This window comes from Hyperolius riggenbachi, chromosome 2, assembly GCF_040937935.1.
Source record: "Hyperolius riggenbachi isolate aHypRig1 chromosome 2, aHypRig1.pri, whole genome shotgun sequence".
Classification (NCBI taxonomy): Eukaryota; Metazoa; Chordata; class Amphibia; order Anura; family Hyperoliidae; genus Hyperolius; species Hyperolius riggenbachi.
The window spans coordinates 242,005,088-242,030,943 of NC_090647.1; the positions used below are offsets into that span (position 1 = coordinate 242,005,088).

The following is a 25,856-nucleotide window of genomic DNA, read 5'->3' on the forward strand; positions in this document are numbered from 1 at the left end:
AAGAGAACCTGTACTGAGTAAAAATATTTAAAATAAACACATGAGGTAACTTCAAATGAACATTACATAGTTACCTTGCCATCAGTTCCTCTCAGAAGCTCACCATTTTCTTCTGACAATAATCCCATCCAGTTCTGACAATATTTTGTCAGATCTGAAATATATCAGTTGCTGTTGGTAAAATATCAGTTGCTGTCAGTTATAGCTGAGAGGAAAACTGATGTACCAGGCAATGTCCATGTTTCCCTATGGCTCAAGTGGGCGATGTTACAGTTTAACAGTGTGCTGACCAGAAAGCTGTTATGGGTAATGGCTATTTTCAAAATGGAGGACCGAAAATTCCCTTGATCACAGTGAACAAATAGGACGCAGGACAGGAGAAAGACACTGAGGAGTAGACTACATGGAAGGTAAGTATGACTTGTGTATGCCTATTTTGACTTTTATTTTCAGTACAGGTTTTCTTTAAGTGCAGCCTGATTAAAATAAGAATCTTGGGTGGCCTTTTCCACTGCTGCGTTTTGATTTTTCAAAAAACGCAAACGTATGTCTGTGCGATGAGTTTTCCGTTTCAATGTAAAGTATAAGAACGCATGAAAAACGCATAGAAATGCTTTTTGCATTTTGTATTGATTTTATTTAACCATTAGTATCGCTTTTCAAAAAATCAAGACACTTGCCGATCAGAAAAACAAACGCACATCAAAATAGGCAGTGGAAAAGTGCCCTGCGGTCTTATTTTTATTTTTAAAGCAAAAACCTATTGCACAGTACTAAATGTGGGTTGCAGATGTCAAACCTACATATGCGAAAAGTACATACTATAATCCATAAAGGACCATGCCCAATCCAGTTTAGTCTGTATGTACATTAGTTAGCCATGTACATGGAGAAATGAATGCTTGCTTAGATGAGTGTGCAGATTTACGTAAAGATAACCTACAGTAAAAAAAAAAAAGAGATAAACTCACCTGGGGCTTCCCTCAGCCCCCTGCAGCCGATCGGTGCCCTCGCAGCTCCGGTCCGATGCCTCTGGACCCGCCGGCGAGCACTTCCGGTTTGGCCGTCACCGGCCGACAGGCATGGGAACGCGAGTGATTGTTCGCGTTCCCAGCCTGTATATCGCCCCCTATGCTGCTATTGCGGCCAGGAGGTCGCAATAGCAGCATAGGGGCGATATACAGGCTGGGAACGCGAACAATCACTCGCGTTCCCATGCCTGTCGGCCGGTGACGGCGAAACTGGAAGTCGTCTCCGGCGGGTCCAGAGGCATCGGGCCGGAGCTGCGAGGGCACCGATCGGCTGCAGGGGGCTGAGGGAAGCCCCCGGTGAGTCCATCCTTTTTTTTTTTTTTTTTTTTTTTTTTTTTTTTTTTTCCTTCCCTTTATGTTCACTTTAAAGGGAACCTTAACTGAGAGGGATATGGATGTTTCCTTTTAAACAATACCAGTTGCTTGTCAGTCCTGCTGATCTCTTTGGCTCTAGTAGTGGCTGAATCACACACCTGAAACAAGCATGCAGCTAATCCAGTCTGGCTTCAGTCAGAGCACCTCCCTGGCGGTCTATTAAAACTGCCAGGGGGCAGTGCAGCACTTTATCATGTAGGTAGCCTAGCGCTAGCTACATGATAGCCACTGTGCAGCGGCATCCCCCACCCCCTCTGATCGCCGCCGGCGATCAGCGCAAACAGGAAATCCCATTCAGAACGGGATTTCCAGTTTGGCTTCCCCCGTCGCCATGGCGACAATCGACGACATAATCGGGAGTCCAGATCCACCCCTCAGCGCTGATGGGCCATGCTGCGCAAGGGGTCGGGGGAGCGGTGCGGCGGGTAGCGGCGGCGATCGGGAAGTACAAGCAGCTAGCAAAGTGCTCGCTGTGTGTACCAAAAAAAATTATACAAATCGGCCCAGCAGGGCCTGAGAAATCCTCCTGCGCGGCATAGCCCGACCTAAGGTCTGGCTTACCGCCAGGGAGGTTAAGTGAATCTGTCCATCTTTGCTTAGAAGGCAGTTTAACCTCCTTGCCGGTTATCCCGAGCTGAGCTCGAGGTAACCTGCGCAGGAGGATTGCTCAGGCCCCGTTGGGCCGATTTTCAAAATTTTCTTTTATTACAGGCAGCTATCACTTTGCTAGCTGCGTGCATAAGTCGATCGCTGCCGATTCGCCGCTACCCGTCGCGCCGGTGGATCTGGATTCCCTCTGACGTCCTGACATCGGTGACGTCGTCCCGCTGTGTCGACGGGAAAGCCCTGCAGGAAATCCCTTTCTCAACGGGATTTCCTGCTTGCGCAGATCACTGGCGGTGATCCAAGTAGATAGGGAGGGGGATGCCGCTTGTCAGCGCTAGGCTAGCTACATGATCTTAAAAGAATTAAAAAAGCTGCGCTGCCCCCTTGCCGCAGTAATTGGAACAGCAAGGGGGTTAAATAAACAATTACTCGGAGTATACCTGCATGTTAGAAAAATCTTTTGCTGCAGGCAATTTTTTGGATGGGTAGAAAATTAATCACAAATTTGCTATTTTTATGTGCAAAATCCCCTTTCAAAAAATGGATACTGTCAGTTAAAGGGACTCCGAGCAGTGCGGAAACTATGGAAAGATGCATATCATTTTAAAGCTCTTTCTCCTCTTTCCAATGATATATAAACTGCCACTCTACGCCTTTTAGTTTTCGCGGCTGCGATTTAAATCGCGAAAATAGAGAAAACTAAAAGGCGTAGGGCGACGATTTAGGTGTCGCCAGAAAGAGGAGAAAGAGAGCTTTAAAATGATATCCATAGTTACATTGTATTACACAGGGCGACTTTTTCTCAGTCAGCAGCTGCATTCAGCAGAATGGAGCTGCTGACTTTAGGAAAAAGTCGCCCTGTGTAATACAATGTAACTATGGAAAGATGGATATCATTTTAAAGCTTTCTCCTCTTTCTGACACCTAAATTGCCGCCCTACGCCTTCTAGTTTTCTCTATTTTCGCGATCGAAATCGCAGCCGCAGCAATTTCAATCGCGAAAACTAAAAGGCGTAGGGCGGCGATTTTATATATCATTGGAAAGAGGAAAAAGAGAGCTTTAAAATGATATGCATCTTTCCATAGTTTCTGCACTGCTCGGAGTCCCTTTAATAGAACCCGCAATGCAAGCCCAAGAGCTTCTGCTTGACAAATGCCCACCAAGTCCCCAGCTGCTAATCCTGGCATGTTGGTGAGAACAGAAATAATCTGCAACTCTGGTAAGGTTGCTTGATGATTATATATTCTACACCAACAGGTAACAATGGCTGATGGGAAAAGCTACAATATTACGCATATGGCATCTTATTCAATCTATTTTAGCAATTGTAATTCACTGGTGTAAACTAATTCCTTTTTTCCCAGGCTCCATCAAAGACTGCACCCAAGCAGAAGATTGCCAAGCCTGTGAAGATGCAGGCTCCCCGTGTTGGAGGAAAACGTTAACTGATGTGCTGCAGTTGGTTGTCCTAATAAATTAGTATTTTGAAAATAGACTTATGGGTTTGTTTTTTTTTTTTCTTAACCACTTGCCGACCAGGGGAATTTTCACTGATCGGTGCTGCGTGGGCTCTACAGCCCGCAGCACCGATCAGCAGTGCAGCAGGGCGATCAGACTACCCCCCTTTTTTCCCCACTAGGGGGATGTCCTGCTGGGGGGGTCTGATCGCCGCCGGCCATTAGTGGGTAGCGAGGGGGGGGGGGCTCCTCAAAGCCCCCCTCCGCAGCGTTTTGTGCGCTCCCTCCCCTTACCTCCCTCTCCCTTCCTGGGCTGCGCAGGACGGTTATCCGTCCTGCGCATTGTGGGATAGGCTTCAGCCTATCATATGCCGGCGATCCCTGGCCAATCAGAGGCCGGGGATCGCCGATCTGACTTACGGCGCTGCTGCGCAGCAGCGCCGTATCATGTAAACAGCGGGGATTTCTTCCCCGCCTGTTTACATTTTGCCGGCGAGCCGCTATCGGCGGCTCTCCGGCTGTTCACGGAGACACCCTCCGTGAACTGACATGGAAAGGCCGCTCGATCCCATGGTAACCCGCAGACGACCAGTTTACGCCAATCGGCGTTAGCTGGTCGTCAAGAGGTTAAAGAACTGTTTGCCTCCATGCTGGTCTTTCTAATAGCTGACCGATATTGTGAGAGACCGTTTTCTCAATATACTTGGCAGTGTTCCTTGGGCTGAGGAGTCAGAGCAGTTTTGGGTACCTGGAGTCCGGAACAAAATCAGATCTACATATCTGATTGTGATTTTAGAAAATCTCTGCTGTAAGAATAAAGCCTGATGTGTAGTTGTCACTAGTAGTGATGGCCAATGAGATGCAAACAATTCTGTTCATGCAAATTTATGTACTCGCCCTTGCTCATGAAATCCATTAATTTGTTTTGTTTAATTTGGGGTTATACAGTAGTACTAAACTCTACATATGCACTCCCTGCAGAGTTGTTGTGAATCCACTGAGAATGTGGTGCACAATTAATGCAGAGGTGGTGTCTGTCATTCGTAAAACTGGTTCAGACCATTTATGAAGCATGTGTATGAAGAATGCCCTCAGTCTCCTGCAGAGTACCTGCACATCATTCTTGGCTGTACCCACTGTTAGAATGCCTAGGGGACCAATGGATGATCTTTGTTCCTATCTGCATCCTCTACAAGTACTCTTACCAAGAATTTTCTATTTAACAGCTACTCTACAGCTATATCCGAAGTTTAGTTAAAATGTATCTCTGGTGTACATTAAAACAAGTATACTAATGCTCAAATTTAATGGAACCCCATATCACCTGGGTTCTGGTGCATAGCTCTGCCCCTTGCAGAAAATGTCCCTGGCCTTCTTTATATCAGATATAGAAAAGATAAAGGCCTTTTTCTGCAGCGGTGCAGGGCTACATGATGGAACCCGGGTGATATTGGGGCTCTGTTGAATCTTATACAAACGGTATGTTGGCAATGACAGGCCAAGATGGCCGACGGTAGTGTCAGCTTCCTAGCCAGGATCCTTTTTTTTTTGTTTTTTTTTTTTTTGTTTAAAAGCAGATGCCATCTTGAATATAGCTTTGAAATTCCTAAGCTTCGGCACCAATGAAATGCCTTTTTATGGTACATACTTTCAATCCATAAGATTGTCATATGCAAATTAGCAGTCTGGTATCAGAAACAGTCAGTTGGAGGTGGTAGTTGGATGATTTTTGTACTGACTCTACAGCCCTGAATGTTCTGTCTTGCTTTTTGTTGGCAATTTAATTTAATTTGCACATTGAAAATATTTGCTTTAATCTCTTGTTCACCCTCCTGCAATTGTCATTTGGTAAACATGAATAGGTAACTGTGCCATTACGCACAATTTTCATGTTTTGATTCAGCTATTCCAGAAAAATGCCAGTTGCAGAAGCAATTTGCATAACCTATAAATGTGCACAAAGTATAGCACTGCCAGTAGATTAGGAGTTTTTCTCTGCACTGTCCTCTAACCACATCCACTACCATCTACCTCTGCTCCCACCTGTGGCTTACGGGGAGATGAGCATGATCATTTGTGTTCACAGGAAAAACTGCTCGTACCTCCTCCCTATTCTACCTCATGAGTTGTGATAGTATGGGGGAGGAGTTTGGACTGAACAGAACGCTGTTCACTTTAACCCAGCAGCATCTAGTAGCAAGGAAGTCCATTGCAAACCTGGAAGTTAATAAAATGAATGTGCAAAACTTTGTGCATTGCAATATATAGTAATCTAGATATAGTAAACATTCAGGTATAGTAAACTAAATATCCAGTTTACTATGAAGGGATTCTACTGTACATTCATATCAATGGACCTGAAGGTCTATTTAAAAAAAAAAAAAATTGCATGGACCTGATAAAAAAAATTGCATGGACAATTTTGAAGTAGATAAAAGTTCCTTATTGAAAACAAAAATAGACATGGTGAATAAGATAGTAACTTTTTTTTTTTTTGCTGCAGGCTTCATATTTTTTTATATATATTTTTTTTTAATAAACTATTTTTTCAAATTATTATTTTTTTTATTATTTTTTATAAAACCATTTATCTTCCTGTCCCTAGCCACAGCTGGCAGCCTCTGAAGGATCGCCGAAACCTTCTATGGGTCGGCATCTCCTTCCCATGTGCAGACATGCGCCCGCCCCAGTACGCACCTGATAACGTGCATTTGCTGGCCCACTACAGGGGTCGGAGGTCTTTCAGAGGCTGCCAGCAGGGCCCAGAAGAAACTGGTTCTAAGGGCCGTAAGAAGCCCAAGATAAGTAAAGCTACATTTAATCTGTCACCTCAGATATCCCTTATACCACCCAAGTCTAACCCTAGGCAGGTAACTAACCTTAAATCCCCTCCCCACGGCTAACTGTAGGTGGGCGCCTAACCTTAACAAACCTCCCCAATCCCCTTCGCTGCTATCTTATCAGGAGTCACATGCCCAAATTTGCTGTAATTGCTGTTTTTAATGCAGTGTATAGCAGCCCCCATATGGAACGGCGTGTATCACACCCAAAATTACATGGTCCTCATGACCAACCAGGGGCTTCTTTCTACTGAGGTGTCATCTTTTGGCATTTTTTTTTCTTCCTCATATGTACATCATAGATTGAATTGCAGCCTATGGCTCCACCCAATTTAAAGCATCAGACAATGTGGAGGCATTGCACAGAACTCTTAATTACCTCCACTGCTGCCTGGCTGTGTTACTAGCTGTTTCTGCTTGCTACTAACTTCAGCTGGCTCACTGACTGGCAGGCTGGCTGGAAGATCGCTCAGGGCACCATGACTCTCTCAAAGCCCTGCCCTCAAACTAGTGCAATACCCCACCCCAAACTGCCACAAAGCCCCACCCCAAAAAAAAGCAATGCCTTTTAAAGAGAACCCGAGGCGTTTGTCAAATCATATCAGGAAACAGAGGCATGTGCTGTGTACAATGACCTGCCTCTGTCCTCCTATAGTGCATCCTGCCTCTGGGCTCGCCCCCCCCTTAAAAAAAAAAAGTGCCAGGCTACCTACAAGCTGATTGTTGCTAGCCTATTTACCTCAGCCTGTATCTCATCACCACTCCCCCGCCTCCTGTATTACACAGCTCCCCTGCTTTTGTCCCTTCCCCAATCCTAAGCCTGGCTTGGAGGAAGCTTATGGAGGTGGAGATGGAAGGGACACAGGCGGGGGGAACTGTGTAATACAGGAGGCGGGGGAGCGGTGATGAGTGACAGGCTGCGGTAAATAGCAGGCTAGCGACAATCTGCCTGCTGCTAGCCTGGTGCTTTTTTTTGAGGGGGGGGGGGCTTACGTAGGCTTTACACCCCCCCCCCCCTTAAGGTCCAGACCCTTTTTTTCCATTCAGACCACTGCAGCTTTCACAGTTTATTGCTCGCTCATACAACCTACCACCTAATGAATTTTGGCTCCTTTTCTTGTCACTAATAAAGCTTTCTTTTGGTGCTATTTGATTGCTGCTGCGATTTTTACTTTTTATTATATTCATCAAAGACATGAATTTTGTCAAAAAAAGATTTTAACTTTGTGCTGGCATTTTTCAAATAAAGCAAAATTTCTGTATACATGCAGCACGAAAAATGTGGACAAACATGTTTTTGATAAAAAAAAAAAAAAAAAAACCCATTCAGCCTATATTTATTGGTTTGGGTAAAAGTTATAGCGTTTACAAACTATGGTGCAAAAAGTGAATTTCCCATTTTGAAGCATCTATGATTTTTCTGACCACCTGTCATGTTTCATGAGGGGCTAGAATTCCAGGATAGTATAAATACCCCCTAAATGACTCCATTTTGGAAAGAAGACATCCCAAAGTATTCACTGAGAGGCATGGTGAGTTCATAGATTTTATTTTTTGTCACAAGTTAGCGGAAAATGACACTGTGACAAAAAAAAAAAAAAAAAATTTCCATTTCTGCTAACTTGCGACAAAAAAAATGAAATCTGCCACGGACTCACTATGCTCCTCTCAATACCTTGAAGTGCCTACTTTCCAAAATGGGGTAATTTGTGGGGTGTGTTTACTGTCCTTGCATTTTGGGGGGTGCCTAATTGTAAGCACCCCTGTAAAGCCTAAAGGTGCTCATTGGACTTTGGGCCCCTTAGCGCAGTTAGGCTGCAAAAAAGTGCCACACATGTGGTATCCCCGTACTCAGGAGAAGTAGTATAATGTGTTTTGGGGTGTATTTTTACACATACCCATCCTGGGTGGGAGAAATATCTCTGTAAATGACAATTGTTTGATTTTTTTTTTTTTACACACAATTGTTCATTTACAGAGAGATTTCTCCCACCCAGCATGGGTATGTGTAAAAATACACCCCAAAACACATTATACTACTTCTCCTGAGTACGGCGATACCACGTGTGACACTTTTTTGCAGCCTAGGTGCGCTAAGGGGCCCAACGTCCTATTCACAGGTCATTTGAGGCATTTGTTTTCTAGACTACTCCTCATGGTTTAGGGCCCCTAAAATACCAGGGCAGTATAGGAACCCCACAAGTGACCCCATTTTAGAAAGACACCCCAAGGTATTCCGTTAGGTGTATGGCGAGTTCATAGTTTTTTTTTTTTTTCACAAGTTAGTGAAAAATGACACTTTGTGAAAACAAACAATAAAAAATCAATTTCCGCTAACTTTTGACAAAAAATAAAATCTTCTATGAACTCGTCATACACCTAACAGAATACCTTGGGGTGTCTTTTTTTCTAAAATGGGGTCACTTGTGGGGTTCCTATACCGCCCTGGCATTTTACGGGCCCAAAACCGTGAGTAGTCTGGAAACCAAATGTCTCAAAATGACTGTTCAGGGGTATAAGCATGTGCAAATTTTGATGACCGGTGGTCTATGAGGGGGCGAATTTTGTGGAACCGGTCATAAGCAGGGTGGCCTTTTAGATGACTGGTTGTATTGGGCCTGATCTGATCAATAGGAGTGCTAGGGGGGTGACAGGAGGTGATTGATGGGTGTCTCGAGGAGGGAATAGATGCAATCAATGCACTGGGGAGGTGATCGGAAGGGGGATCTGAGGGTTTGGCCGAGTGATCAGGAGCCCACACGGGGCAAATTAGGGCCTGATCTGATGGGTAGGTGTGCTAGGGGGTGACAGGAGGTGATTGATGGGTGTCTTGAGGGGGGAATAGATGCAAGCAATGCACTGGCGAGGTGATCAGGGCTGGGGTCTGAGGGTGTGGGCAGGTGATTGAGAGCCCTAGGGGCAGATAGGGGTCTAATCTGATGGGTAGCAGTGACGGGGTGATTGATGGGTAATTAGTGGGTGTTTAGGGTAGAGAACAGATGTAAACCATGCACTTGGGAGGTGATCTGACGTCGGATCTGCGGGCGATCTATTGGTGTGGGTGATCAGATTGCCCGCAAGGGGCATGTTAGGGGCTGATTGATGGGTGGCAGTGACAGGGGGTGATTGATGGGTGATTGACAGGTGATCAGTGGGTTATTACAGGGATGAACAGATGTAAATAATGCACTGGCGAATTGATAAGGGGGTTCTGAGGGCAATCTGAGCATGTAGGCGGGTGATTGGGTGCCCGCAAGGGGCAGATTAGGGTCTGATCTGATGGGTAACAGTGACAGGTGGTGATAGGGGGTGATTGATGGGTAATTAGTGGGTGTTTAGGGTAGAGAACAGATGTGAACACTGCACTTGGGAGGTGATCTGACATCGGATCTGCGGGCGATCTATTGGGGTGGATGGGTGATCAGATTGCCCGCAAGGGGCAGGTTAGGGGCTGATTGATGGGTGGCAGTGACAGGGGGTGATTGATGGGTGTTTGACAGGTGATCAGGGGGGATAGATGCATACAGTACACGGGGGGGGGGGGCTGGGGAGAATCTGAGGGGTGGGGGGTGATCAGGGGGGCAGTTTAGGGCATAAAAAAAAATAGCGTTTACAGATAGTGACAGGGAGTGATTGATGGGTGATTAGGGGGGTGATTGGGTGCAAACAGGGGTCTGGGGGTGGGGGGGTTTTAAGGGGTGCTGTGGGCAATAGAAACTTTCCTGCGCACCATTGAAAAGCACGGTAAACATAATTTATCGTTTTGAAGTGCAACATTCTGGCGCACGGCCGCTATTCAAGTGCAGGGGGGAAATTATGGCGCAGGGCGAACTGCTGGTAATTATCGCTGCGCCAAAATGTTGCACTTCAAAACGATAAACCCTGGCAGGAATAAGTGGACATAAACAGGTATGCGTAGATTTCAGTCACCGTCGTCCGAAAGTGGTAAATTATTTTAGTTGTGGTTGGCGATGCTGCCGCCTATTCTTTGTGGTCATTGGCTGCCTATTTTATTTGGTGTCAGTGGTGCAGCTATGTGTTGGTTATTGGGGCCTCATAGCTGCCGGTTATCTGGGGGACCTGGTTCCCTAATTATGTATTTGGGCTCAGTTATGTTCCTATCTTATTGTTACTTGGGGTCATGCTGCTGTGTACCCTGCACACAATGCTGCCTATATGTGTAGAAAACATCAAGAGCTGCAATGAGCCTCACACAAATAGGCTCACAGGCCTGGTGGGCACATCTTTTCAAAAAGTTGGTACATAAGGTATTTCCATGAAAGTAGGACTTCCCCTGAAAATAAGGCCTAGCATATTTTTCAAAATCTCTCTGCTGCATTCCCCGGCAGCATACATCACACCTCAGATCAGCGTGAACTGCAGTGAAGGCAGCTAGTGTTGCCCAGTAATGGCAGCCGCCATACACAGGAAGTAAACAGAGATGTCACTTCCTGTATACAGTGCCGTTACTGGGCAACACTAGCTGCCTTGACTGTAGGTCATGCTGATCTGAGGTGTGAAGTATACCATTGGGTAATGCAGCAGGGAAATCTGGATTTTCTGTAGGAGGGGACCGGATATAAACTGACTATATACAAGGGGGATCTGGCTATATACTAAAGGGGATCTGGCTACCCCGACAAAATATAAGACCTCCCCAAAAATAAGCCCTAGCACATCTTTTAAAGGAAAAAATATTTTTGGGGAAACATGGTACCTACATGTGTGCAGTGTGTTAAATTTTGTATTGAACAGGGAAAAGAAAATTCAGTGCAGCTTCCACAGTTAATAATGAACCCCCATCCAACCATGCAGCCTGGAGCGGCGGTAGGAATAGGGCTAGTGACACCTCTGTACTGACAATACTGCTGGGGGAGTACCTTGTGAGAGGAGGAAAACTTGCTCGCATTCTTGTCTCCTGACTAGGGATGGGCTGACGAGTAATCACGAGTCCGTAAGGACTCAAATTCGTAATTAAAATTAACCTTAATTGCCACAGCTGGATGATAAGGGGTTTATTTGCCCACAATTCTGCTGTCCTGCCTGCGCTCCAAATAACTTGCACGTGTCCTATTGGACACGTTGCATGCCACACCACGACACACATCCTCCTTCCGGCTTGAAGGAGGAAGTGCATGTAGTGCGGCTTACGTGTCCAATAGGACGTGTGCAAGCTAGTTGGAGCGCAGGCAGGATGGCAGAATTGTGGGTAAATAACCCCTTATCCAGCCGCACAGCTGCAGCAATTAAGGCTCATTTTAATTACGAGTTTGAGTGCTTACGGATTCGTGATTCTTCGTGAGCCCATTCCCTGCTCCTCCTGACTAAAAGTTTGCTAAAGTTTTGGGCAAGTCAATATCTCTATCAAATTGAAATTGTAAACTATTACAAACATGTAACAGAGCATCGGTATCTTAGCAGCACTATTTTACATGTTTCTGTAACTCTGTAGGCAAATGGCACATGAATCGTTTGTGTGTATTGCTCAGAGTACGGCCCCATTCACACTAGAGCGTTTTGCCGGCGATTTCAAAAGCGCTAGTGTAATAAAACCCTATGGGCCCATTCTTACAAAGGCGATTTGCGCTAGTCGCCACAAATCGCCCAAAATCGTGAAACGCAAACACGTAGCCTGCACCATTTTCAGGCGATTTCCCGGCAATCGCGTTTCAATGCTATAGAAGCGCTAAATGCGATCGCGGAGAAATCGCTGCACTGTCTAGTGATTTTTCCGCGTGAAATCTCAGAAAAATCACTCCCGCAAAAAGCGCCGGCGTTTTGCGCTTCTAAGTGTACCTGTTGCTGAAAACCATTTGTGTTTTCACCCCAGTTAGCTCTGGCCATTGTACAGCATTGCGGGGCAGTCACCACCTATGCTAGTCAGCCACCAAGTGGACAGTAGAAGTGGTTTGTGCTTCATAGAACCAGTGGACCAATGAAATGTTGAAAAAAATGAATTACAAATGCACATGTGAGAAGCGTTTAGGAATTGTCCCCATTCAAGTATATTACGGTAGCTGTGCTGTATGCAGCTTATTCACACAGTTGCTCCAATGATGAACAGGCACTGAGAATTCATGCCAGTGTGTACAACCGGAAATGACAGTAAATGCAGGATTGCACTGAATGGCTAGTATTGATGACTAACAGCAGCTAAACTGCTCGTCCCATTCAGTTACACTGGTGTGAGATCGCACTGCTAGGCGCACCAAAATTCATACAAGCCGTGTAATGTCAACGCTCTGCTGCAGAGCGCATGAGTGGGGACATCAGCTGTGTATAAACGGTGTGATCTCTATGCCGATCACACTAACGTTACAATGCTGAAATCATAGTTACATATAGTTACATAGTTATTTGGGTTGAAAAAAGATATGTTTATCGAGTTCAACCAGAGAACAAAGTACAACACCAGCCTGCTCCCTCACATATCCCTGTTGATCCAGAGGAAGGCAAAAAACCCTTACAAGGCATGGTCCAATTAGCCCCAAAAGGGAAAAAATTCCTTCCCGACTCCAGATGGCAATCAGATAAAATCCCTGGATCATAATCATTGGGCATTACCTAGTAATTGTAGCCATGGATGTCTTTCAACGCAAGGAAAGCACCTAAGTCCCCTTTGAATGCAGATATAGAATTTGCCATAACTACTTCCTGTGGCAATGCATTCCACAACTTAATTACTCTTACTGTAAAGAACCTAAATAAATGGCTAAAACATTTTTTTCCTCCATACGCAGATCATGTCATCTAGTCCTTTAGGAAGGCCTAGGGACAAAAAGCTCATCCGCCAAGCTATTATATTGCCCTCTGATGTATTTATACATGTTAATTAGATCCCCTCTAAGGCGTCTTTTCTCTAGCCAGTTCGGCCTATCTGGACGAGCTTCCTCGTCCAGATAGGCACTGGTGCTGCCGCCGGCTCGGGCGCGCCCCCGCTGCCCGCCACTAGCCCCCCGATCAGTGAATGGGAATATAATTCCCATTCACCGATCTAACTTCCCCGCAGAAATACCGACGCTTTCTCTCCAGAGAGCGCGGTATTTCTGCCCCCAGGAAACAACTCCTCAGCATTTTAGTTCCTAGATGCGAGCTGGTTCGCATCTAGGACTTTTTTCACTGTGGCCATCTTGTGGCCAAATAGTAAACTGCACCCACATACATTTTTGATTAAAAAAAAACATTATTTTACATTTAAAATTAGCAGTTTCCCTCCCACACCAAAAATTACCCACATACACTTTTTTTATTTAAAAAAAAACAAAAAACAAAAACAACATAAATAGTTACCCAAGGGTCTGAACTTTTTAAATATGCATGTCAAGAGAATATGTTATTATATTATTTAAAATTATAAGCTTATAAATAGTGATGGACGCAAATTGTAAAAATGCACCTTTATTTCTAAATGAAATATCGGCACCATAAATTGTGATAGGGACATCGTTTAAATGGTATAATAACCGGGACAGATGGGCAAATAAAATACATGCGTTTTAATTACAGTAGCATATATTAATTTCAAACTATAATGGCCAAAAACTGAGAAATAATGAATTTCTTCCGTTTTTTCTTATTCTTCCTGTTAAAATGCATTTACAGTAAAGTGGCTCTTAGCAAAATGTATCACCCACAGAAAGCCTAATTGGTGGCGGAAAAAACAAGCTATAGATCAATTCATTGTGATAAGTAGCAATAAAGTTATAGGCGAATGAATGGGAGGTGAACGTTGCTCGGATGCATGAGATTTTCGGACCGCGGCGCTGAACCGGCTAGGCTAAATAAACCCAGTTTAACCTTTCTTGGTAAGTGAGACCATCCATCCCACGTATCAATTTTGTTGCTCGTCTCTGCACCTGCTCTAAAACTGCAATATATTTCCTGTAATGTGGTGCCCAATACTGAATTCCATATTCCAGATGTGGCCTTACTAGAGAGTTAAACAGGAGTAATATTATGCTAGCATCTCAAGTTTTTATTTCCCTTTTAATGCATCCCAAACTTTTATTAGCTTTAGCTGCAGTGGCTTGCAATTGAATATGATTATTTAACTTGTTGTCGATGAGTACTCCTAAGTCCTTCTCCAAGTTTGATGTACCCATTTATTTTGTATGGTGCTAGACCATTGGTACGACCAAAATGCATGACTTTACATTTTTCAGCATTGAATTTCATCTGCCATTTATGTGCCCATATAGCCATCCTATCCAGATCCTGTTGCAATATGTCCCTATCTTTCTGAGAGTTGATGATTCTGCACAATTTTGTATCATCTGCAAAAATAGCAACATTGCTTACTACTGCATCTACTAGGTCACTAATAAATAAATTGAAGAGCACTGGACCCAGTACTGACCCCTGTGGGACCCATTTTGAGTATGATCCATTGACCACAACTCTTTGCTTTCTGTCCATTAGCCAGTTCCCTATCCATGCACGCAGACTCTTCCCTAGTCCTTGCATCCTCAAATTTTGCACCAGATTTTGTGTGGAACAGTGTCGAAGGCCTTTGCAAAGTCCAAGTATATCACATCTACAGCATTCCCAATATCCACATCAGCGTTCACTACCTCATAAAAGCTGAGCATGTTAGTCAAACAGGACCTGTCTTTAGTAAACCCATGTTGATGCTGAGAAATAAGATTATTTTCTACTATGAAGTCATGTATAGTATCTCTTAGTAACCCCTCAAATAGTTTGCACACAACTGATGTTAAGCTTACAGGTCTATAATTTCCTGGATCTGATTTTTTTGCCCTTCTTAAATAATGGGGAAACGTGGGCTGTACGCCAATCTACTGGGACTCTGCCAGTTGCAAGAGAGTCACAAAAGATAAGATAAAGGGGTTTATCTATAGCTGAACTTAATTCCCTTAGGACCTGAGGATGCAGGTGCCTTGTCTATTTTTAATTTATGTAGTCTTGTCTTCACTTCTTCCTGCTTTAAGTATATATAAGATTGAGACATTTCCCTTGTGAAGATAGAAGCAAAGAAAGCATTTAATAACTCTGCTTTACCTTGGTCATCCACCATTGAGTTCCCACCCTCATCCTTTAGGAGTCCAATACAGTCAACCTTTCTTTTTTTTAGAGTTGTTGTACTTGTGAAACTTCTTTGGGTTAGATTTGATATCCTTAGCGATTTGATTTTCAGCTTCAATCTTTGCCAGGCTAATTTATTTTTTACAACTTTTATTTCACTCCTTATAATTGCTTAATGCAGCCTCAGTCCCCTCCTGTTTTAGGTTCTTATAGGCATTTTTTCCCCTTCATTTTATCTCTAACCTTTCTATTCATCCATAGAGGCCTTTTTTTATTCTTAGACATTTTGTTTCCATATGGGATATACATACTACAATATTGAATGAGAATAAGTTTAAAAGCTTGCCATTTCCCTTCAGTGTCTTCCCCTTGCAGTACATTATCCCAGTTCACCAAACTTAGTGCCTGCCTGAGTTGATTGAACTTTGCTTTTCTAACATTTCTTAGTTTTAGTGCAGGGGCGTCTCTAGTCATTTTGTCACTCCAGGCAAGAAATCCTGTGATTACCCCGAAGCCCCATACCCCCCACCCCCGTGGTGAACCCCACCCCAAGACCCCCGAAAATAATAATGTAGCAGCGTTTCACCAGAAAATCTGAAAATACACTTATTGCGGCATGGGTTCATCAGAAAATAGTTGTAATGCAGCAGAGCGTTTCACCATAAAATATACTAATTGCAGCATGCACTCACACACCACACACAGTACTCACACACACACACTATACACACGTGTGTACACACACACACACACACACACACACACACACACACCAGGGGAGGACTGGGACCTTTTGCCCCAGGGGGAAACACAGACTAGAGGCCTGTTATCACGGCAGCCTCAGCCCAAATTATGTCACACATTCACCCCATGTCGTATATGCTAGTAATCACGTGGAGTGCCAATGTGGAAATACAGCAAGGACACTCTGTGAACAGTGTGACAGGTAAAGTACAGGCATCAGGGGGGCACAATACATTTTGAGGGACAACGGCCGGGGTTTCCGTCTTGTCTATAATTCGTGGTTATCGCACGCCATGATTATCGCACCTGACAACCACATTGGCCTGAGATTTCCCAACATCTCAGATTGATACATTCAACCAATTTCCACCCAAAAAAATTTATCCGATTCGCTAATATCAAAACGGTTGGTCGATCAACTGTCATGTCAACAAAAGTATGGCCACTGTAATATAGTGTGTCTGAGCCCTTATGCAGAGAAATAATGAGGAGAGAAAAGCTGAAAGAGAGGGAAGAAGATATTTGCCTCACCAGGATTGCACTTTTATTTAGCTTTCCTGTATGACAAGAAGACACAAACACCCAGCACTAGGGAAAGAGGGAAACAAAGGTGAATGAAGGAGGGCTGGTGCACACCAAGAGGGCTTCTGAGCACTTTTCAAATTTACAGCGATTTGAAAAGCACTGGGCTAATGTTACCCTATGAGGGTGTTCCCACAACAGCGTTATGATTTTTTCAAAATCGCAAACATGCTGCAGGTAGCATTTATTGGCGCGATTCTTTAAAAAATCAATTCACAAATGTTGCATTCGCAAATTAATAGCGATTGCTATTGCGATTTTTGTCATGCACTAGCCCAGAGAGAGGAGGAGTGGAGTAAGACTGAGAATAGCCGGAGATGGAGCAGAGAGCTAATCTGTATTGCAGTCCCACATTACACAGAGGCTAGTTGCCAGCAATAGGACTGCTGTCCCTGCCAGTCTCTCACACAAGTCAGAAAGCAGCCCTCCTGGAGTCTAGGGACAGTCAAAAACTTTCAACCTGTTTAACACCTTATCCAAACATGCAGTCATTTTAACTATTTTACGACCGCGTCACGCCAATGGGCGCGACCGCGGCAGCAGCCCCAGGACCGCCTAACGCCAATTGGCGTCAAGTCCTGGGGCTGCAGTTTTCCAGGGAGCGGCCGCGCACATGCGCGATCGTTCCCTGCCGCTTCACGGAATAGAGTTCCGTGAATAGCCTGCTAGCCGCCGATCGCGGCTAGCACGCTGCTTGTAAACGTAAGGGGAAGAAATCCCCTTTGTTTACATGCAAACAGCGCTGCCGGGGGCCGCAGCGCTGTTCGAGATTGGCGATCCCCAGCCTCTTATTGGCCGGGGAGCACCGGCCTCTCATAGCCTGATGCCTATGAGAGGCGGAACAAGACGGATCGCCGTCCTGTTCCAATGTAGGCATCGGAGGGGAGGAGGTAAGGGGAGGGAGGGGAGGAGGTAAGGGGAGGGAGAAAGGGGAGAGAAACAGCCTCGATGAGGCTTGAAAAAAAAAAAGTGGCAGCAGCGATCGGACCCCTCCGGCGGCATGTCCCCTTAGGGACAAAAAAAGGAGGTGAGTCCGATCGCTGGGCACCTAAGCTGGGCTGTGCAGAAGGCTGAAAAGCCTGCACAGCCCAGCAATGCAAACATGAGCCTGGTCTTTAGGGGGGGGGGGGGGGGGGGTTACCACTGCGGTCGGTCGTCAAGTGGTTAACAATGGGGAGAGACCAGACAGATTTTTTTCCCAAGGACCCTCCTCTGCATCATGCTGTGTATAATTACCAGCTTGCCTGCCCTCTAATTACATTTTTATCAGCTAGCCTAGTGTTTCACATTGCCTTACAACAAACCTGAATACACCAGACACAGGACCAGCCCTAAATCACTTAACAAAAGGCGGCCTGGGTGGGCAGTCCATGCCTGGCTGCTACACTCAGTCTCTACATCCACACAGTTACCAATAGCAGAGAGAGAGGAACTGAATGAATCAGTTAACCCTCCTGGCGGTTAATTTTTTTCGCCAAAATGGCAAAAATCCTTTTTTTTTTAATTTTTTTTTTGGTGTTTCATGTAAAGCTACCAGAGTGGTAGCTACATGAAACACCACTAGAGGGCGCATGTGTCCCTCTAGTGCGATCGTCGCCGGCATCAATAGCAAACAGGGGAACGCGTATATAACGCGCTCCCCTGTTTGGCTTCTCCTGTCGCCATGGCGACGATCGGAATGACGTCATGGACGTCAGCTGACGTCCTGACGTCAGACACCTCCGATCCAGCCCATAGCGCTGCCCGGAACTCATTGGTCCGGGCAGCGCAGGGCTCTGGCGGGGGGGGGGGCCCTCTTGCGCCGCTGCGTACGGGCGATCGCCGCAGAGCGGCGGCGATCAAGCTGTACGCGCGGCTAGCAAAGTGCTAGCTGCGCGTACAGCATTTTAAATGGAGCAAATCGCTCCATCAGGGGCTGAGATATCTTCCTGCGCGGCATAGCCCGAGCTCAGCTCGGGCTTACCGCCAGGAAGGTTAAGAGTGAAGAGTCAGGACTCAGGAGCTGATGCTGTACTCAGATGGATCCCTGAGTGAGCTGGAACTGAGTGAGCTAGGACGAGCGTCTTCTCTCACTGACTCATTCATTACTATGGTTCTTTGAATCATTGAGCTGAAGGAACTGAATGAATCAGTGAATCAGTTATGAGTCCAGTCAGCCACTGCTGTTATCTGCTGCTGTAAACTGATCTCTGAGTGAGCTGAGAGGCATTTCTTCTCTCACTACTCAGTGCAGCAGCGGGCTTCTGTACAGTATCTGCAGCATTAGGAATGTACGGCATAGTTCACCCCACCCCCCGATTCCCCCCCAATCAGCCGCTGCCCACTAGATACATACCGAGCCTCGTTCCAGGGAGCGCTCCAGCTGGTCTGCACAGCTCCGCTTATCTTCCGGTATGCGGAGGATGTGTACTAAAGTCATGTGACGTCTGACGTCACATGACTTCAGCCCGATCCTCCGCATACCGGAAGATATGCGGAGCTGTGCAGACCGCCTGGAGCGCTCCCTGGAACGAGGCTCGGTATGTATTTAGTGGGCAGCGGCTGCATCGGGGGGGGGGGGGGGTGTATGGAACTATGCTGTACCGTCCTAATGGGGGGCACCTATCTACCCTATACTGGGGGGCACCTATCTACCCTATACTGGGGGGCACCTAACCAGCCAATCCTTGTGGGCACCTAACCAGCCGATTCTGGGGGTCACCTGCACCTACCTAGCATATCCTTTGGGACACCTGCATTTACCGAGCCTATCCTGGGGGACCTGCACCTACCTAGCCAATACTGAGCGACACCTGTACCTACCTAGCCTATACTAGGGGACACCTGTACCTACCTAGCCTATACTGGGGGCACCTAGGCCTGGCTACTTACCTACAATAATCTACGGGGGATTCCGAAGACAGATGGGCACCACGCGGTGGGCGACTCATGACAGGTAATGTATAAATGCACACACGGGAGTACATTTTTACATTGGGGGGGCAGCGATGAGGCAACCGGCGCGGCCAATTCCCCAGCGATTTCATGTTGAAATTTATCGGGAATCAACTTGCGGAGTATGGGCAGCTGACCGATCTCTTTCTAATCAGATTTGATTAGATAAAGATCTGTCTCTTGGTCGAATCTGCCCATCATCTCTATTGCATTAGTGCAGGTTGAGCAGCTGCAGCTTGGAAGTATAAATGATCAGAGATTTTGGGGAGTAATTTTGAAATTTAGTTTAGATTTTGTGTTTCAAGCTTTTATTGGTCTCAAAATGTACACTAAACCCCTGCTTGACACATTTTGTTAAGTTACAGGAAAAAAGGTTATGAAAATTAATTGGATCACTTTTTGCTCAGAAATCCAGCAGAAACTGAACGCCAGGGAGGTTAAACCTGCTGAGTGCACTCCTTCAATGCCCATGATAGCTTTGGCTGTGTGCTTTTGCTGGGTGCTATCTTGTTGTATTGGATTAATTTGTGTACTGACCTTGCCTGGAAACTGACTACTCTCTGATTGCTGCCTGTATTGACCTTTGCCCGGATAACCGACTATTCTCTGATTGCTGCCTGTACCGATCCTTTGCCTGGAATCTGACTACTCCTGAACTCAGCCTGGACCGACCTTGGATTGCCTGACCCCGATGCTGCCTGCTCCTTGTGTACCTTGATATCTCTGATCTTATGTGTATGACCTCAGATTGTTAGATTGTCAGATTGTTACTGGACTTTGCTCTCTTGTCTCCTGTCTGGCTTTGGTGAGTTATCTAGTTCACTTACAAGGCCTGGGTATAACTGAAGTGGGGCAGGTGTTGTTTCCCTACCTCCCGTTCAAGCGGGGACGTGCCGCATAGGGTGAAGAAGGTGGTGTTAGATTGGGGCATAGGAGCTGAGCTGTGAGCTGATATCTTGCCAGGCCTGACAGGCAACATAATATTATAGGAGTACCTGTCCTCTGCGGACAGTCCAGTCCTGGAGAGCAGAAGAGGCGGATGTGTGTCTCCTGTCCTACACTTAGCAGGAATGGTGACACTAGAGAGACGCAGGTAGGGACGAGGCTCCGCCTACTCACTCAGGGGCATGTATTAGAGTAACTGGGAATCGGATGCTTGTATGCCTGCCAATGAGATGGTATTCATTATGTCCGGAGTTCCCCCTTGTGGCCGATAGTGAAATAGCCTCGCTGAGAATAATGAGCATGTATAGATGGAGACAGCAGTTCACTGGGAGGATTATGGGAGCTGTGCCAGGGCTGCAGCACTGGAAGGAATAGGGCAGCTGCATACAGAGCTGTATAAGAATAGGATGCTGCAGATGACACTTAGCAGAGAGTATCATACATGGAGTAGGGGCAAATAAATGTGTATATTCTTAAATATACCTTATAAGGAGGTGACTGCTGGGTACATCACTGTGAGTATCACAAATAAAGCTAAATAGGATTAGTCAGTAGTAGTGATGAGCATACATTTCGTATAATGGGAATATTGTATTATAATTCACGATGATACAAAATCATGATGTGAAATTTCTGAAAAAAAACGTCAAGTTCATTTGCAAACACAATCAGGAACCATACTTTAGCATTTTTTTGTCATTTCGTGTCGACTTTAGCGGTTCATAGCAAAGCCCCCCCATACATGCTATCATTAAAATCGCTACGTATGTTAAGGTGACTAGTGGGAACAAGTCAAATTATTTTTTTTTCTTCCAAAAAGACCTTGAGGTTTTTGAGAAAATTGATTTTAAAATGCAAAGAAAAAATGCTTTTTAAACTGTAATTTGTCTGAGTTACAAAACATTTTTCCTTTGTTTTTTTACATCAATTTTCTAAAAAAAACGATTAGGTCGTTTTGAAAAATTCCATTTTTTCTTTTGTTTTACTTATTCCCACTATTCCCTTTAGCATACATAGCAATTTTGGTTGATGATAGCATGTATGGGGGCTTTGCTATTAACTGCTAAATTCAGCATGGAATTCTGAATGTATTACATGAAAGCAGTTGAATTTCCAAACTGTAATGACGTATGGCTGTAATTGCAAAAATGTACTTTAAATTTTGCTTTATTGTAATTGACAGATTACAATCATCACTATAAAGGTCTGTACACACGCCGGACTGGAGGAAACGACGGGTCCGTCGTCACCTGCTGGGCGTGTTTTCAGCAGACAGTCCGGTGTGTGTACAGTCTGTCGGCAGACTGATACGGCTGTTTCTGAGCGATCCGCCTGGCGGATCGCTCAGAAACAGCCGTATTAGTCTGCAGACAGACTATACACACGCCGGACTGTCGCTGCAACGCCCGCCCAGCGGGAGGTGACGACGGACACGTCGTTTCCTCCAGTCCGGCGTGTGTACGGACCTTTAGGTGGAAACTCCATGACAGACGCTCCCCTGTGAATGTAAAGAACCAGTGCTGGCACTCCGTGATCACACCAATCAATTGTTACGCTATGTGTTTTTATGGTCTTATCTTTTTTTGAGCTATTAAAGTATTGAAAAAAAGAAAGTGAGGCTACCCAGTGATCCCTGTGGATGTGCCTTAACTGACTCATAGACCAGCGTATAACCCACCTGATTGCTGAGGTGGTTGGAATCTGGTGGGCAGCAGAGGGGTGTGTGGTGTGGTCACGGAGTGCAAGTTCTGGCTCTTCACTTTCACAGGGGAGCATCTGTCAGTGTGAAGAAAAGTGATTGAAATTGTATTACGCTAAGTGGAGCTTTAGGGCCCGTTTCCATTTGAGCCGCACGTGTATACAAGACACGCGTGGCGGCACTTCTGGGTCTGCGGGGACGCAGACGAATCCCATCAGCCGTGCCATGCACGGCTATGGGAGTCGCAGCCTCCCGCACTATTTCGGATGGAGATGCCAGCCGAACCGCTAGCGCAAGCGATTCGGCCGGCGGCGCTATTGATCCCTATGGCAGAGTTTCCCCGTGCGATTTGCCTGCGGGGAAACTGCAGATTCGGCGCGGAAACCACGCAAGTGGAAACGGGCCCTGAACCTCTTTTAAGGATCGTAGGCTTACACCCTCCCTAGTGTACAAGGCTATTTTGTACACTGCATCTTTAAGAGCTCGCTGCAGGGCTGTACAACTCAGCACACAAGTAATTCTCCCCCCCCCCCCCCCCCCCCCCCCTCCTGTTTTCTGCCCACCAACACAGCTTTCTCTGATCCCTCCTGCTGTGTTTATATTTTTTTTTTACTTATGTGTCTCACAGTATAACAGTCTCCTAGCGGCGATCGCCGCTGGGAAACTGATGACGAAGCGGAGCTCCGTCATTCAAGAAGAGATGCGCGCGCATCTACTGCAAAACCCCGCCCCAGGACTTGACACCAATTGGCATTAAGTGGTCCTGGGGCTGTTGCCACGTTCATGACAATTGGCATGAAATGGTCGGCAAGGGGTTAATATGTTGCAGGTTGTTTGAAATAGATGAGGGCACAGCAGAACCATACTATTTTGGGGCTGTGCTTGTCCTACAGCACGCGCCCGTGGCCAGGATTGCACTATATATGCTTAGGACGTCACTGCGTCATGGGCATGACGCCGTGCAGAGTGCGCTCTCGGCCACGGGCGCGTGCTGTAGGACAAGTGCTGTCTGACCGGTGTCCCGACTCGGCCAGCCGGAAGAGGATCCTAGGGGGCTTTTACGTGAGCTATGGGGGCAGAGAGAACGGGGGGAGTGGTAGGCATAAGGACAGGTGGTAGTATATGCCTGCTCCCCCGTTTCTCCAAATCATTCGAGCTCTGTTATCCTTTAAATACTTAATTGTTTACATATCTGAATGTGCTGACATCACATAATCATTTTTAATGGAAATCAAATTTATCAACCCATGGAGGTCTGGATTTGGAGTCACACTGAAAACTAAAGTGAAGAAAACACTACAGGCTGATCCAACTTTGATGTAATGTCCTTAAAACAAGATTCCTGAGGCCGGTTTCACACTTGTGTAGCAGCCAAAAACAGGCCTTAGGGGATTACCGCGATTATCCCCGTCTGGTAGCAGTCCAAGCAGGAAGTGACGCTCAGTTCCTGTGGCTGAATTGATGACGTGCATGTTGCTAAAATATGCTTCTGCGACACATAAAACCTGCGGTGGTCATTTAAAAAAAAAAACGCGTAGCCATAGACTTACATCATGACAAGCATCTCACTGCAGGAGCCGCACTGCAATGTAGGTATGCGCTCACAATAGATTAGGGACTTCCGGCGCATCACAACTCGTCACGTGCAGTGTGATATTACCTACTAACTTTCATTGCTCTGACGTTAGGCTGCAGTAAAATGCCGCACCGCGCCAGTGTGAAAGGACCCATACTGAATAGGTGCTGGCTTGCTAAACAGGAAGAGCCGAGATTCAATCCCTGGTCTCCTGTGTCACAGGTAGTGCCCTTAACCAGTACATTATCCAGGCAAGCATTATACTAGTCCACCCTCCCAAAAACAAAAATGGACTGTGCTATGTATGTGTGTAAAAATAGTTCACCAGCATAAAAGTAATAATCGTACATGTGTTAACCATATGAGATTTATAATTTAAGATGCTACAGTCTGACAATGCATGTCATGCCCATAGATTTAGCAAAATATATTATTTATATATTAATATAAGGTCATGTGGCTGTCTTATGCCACACCCATTATATTCATCATGTTACTTTTGTCACTGTGATCAAAAATTTGCGGCTGGCACGGCGGATTACTGACAGACCTAGCCCGTTTTTAAACGGGCTAAAGTCACTAGTTTTGTATATTGGTGTATTCCATTTGTCTGTATTATTATGTACCCCATGTTCTTTTCTTACGGTGTGCAGTGCCACAGAATACATTGGCACTTTTTAAATCAATAATAATAGGCAAGATGACATCACACCAGACATACTAGTGCTTTCTAGAAATCGCCGATAATTTCAAAAGTGCTCCGCAGCTGAAACTGAATCCACCGGGGCTATTGCAATTTGCAGGAATACATGCAGCATTTTCTGAATAATTTGATGAGGGAAAGCAACAGGGCTGTGGACTTGGAGTTTTCATAACCTGAGGAGTCAAAAGATTTTTGTTTCAAATCCAAAGCCCTGGCAAATATTAGACTAAGGAGTCGGAGTCTGAGTCATTTTGGGGACCTGGAGTCAGACTTGGAGTCTGTGTTTTCATAAAATGAGCACACGGAGTTGGAGTCAAATGATTTTTATACCAACTCCACAGTAGAGATGGCCCGAACTGTTCGCCGGCGAACTTCCAGTGGTTCGCGTTCGCCATGTAAGGCGAACTTTTCCGGAAGTTCGGTTCGCCCCCTTAGTGCACCATTAGGGTCAACATTGACCCTCTACATCACAGTCAGCAGGCACATTGTAGCCAATCAGGCTACACTCTCTCCAGGAGCCACTCCCCCCCCCCTTATATAAGGAAGGCTCCGCCAGCCATTACACTCACTCGTGTGCCTGCAATAGTGAGAGAAGGGACAGCTGCTGGCAGACTCTCATAGGGAAGATTAGTTAGGCTGTTGTAGGTGTGTTAGCTTGCTCCTTGCTGATTTCTTATTGCTAAAATAGCACCCCACAACAGCTCTTTTGAGAGCTAATCTTGTTTTTGTGATCATTTTTTTTCTGTGTCTCCCACTGACACTTGTGTTGCATAGACAGCCTTGCTAATTCATACTGTGTGTGTGCCACTGCCAGGCCCAGCACATTCAGTAACTACCTGTGTGTGTGACAGGTGCACATTGTAATACCAAGTACTGCATATACCTACCTGTTGTGTTGAGTGCACCCAATATACCTACCTGTTGTGTTTAGTGAACTGACCTCATCACCACATATACCTGTTGTGTTGAGAGAACCCACCTCATCACTGCATATACCTACCTGTTGTGTTCAGTGAACCCACCTCATCACTGCATATACCTACCTGTTGTGTTCAGTGCACCCACTTACCTACATGAGTGCACGCAGTGTGATATACCACTCCGTGCATACCTGTTAACTGCACCATTTTTGGGGGAGAAAAATACGGCGACAAATACGGTAAGTGTCTCGGCGACAAATACGGTAAGTGTCTCGGGGGTGGCACACCAAAGATAATAAGGTCGTTGCTTTGATCAGCTGGACAGTCACTGTTGTTCTAACATTGAGCTACTGCTAAGTATATGGTAGGGAGTGCCACTCACAAAACGCTGTATCTACATG

General features: G+C 45.7%; 1 protein-coding gene across 2 annotated transcripts in view; it reads left to right on the forward strand.

Annotated features, from left to right (window-relative positions):
* RPL24 (ribosomal protein L24) overlaps positions 1-3,508 on the forward strand; it is a 145,266-nt gene extending 141,758 nt beyond the window's left edge. For both annotated transcript variants that reach the window (XM_068268450.1, XM_068268449.1), the window contains exon 6: positions 3,378-3,508. In XM_068268450.1, coding sequence (XP_068124551.1) covers positions 3,378-3,458 — 81 coding nt within the window. In that variant the 3' untranslated portion in view covers positions 3,459-3,508. The remainder of the gene's footprint in view (positions 1-3,377) is intronic.
* Positions 3,509-25,856: the final 22,348 nt, after the last annotated feature.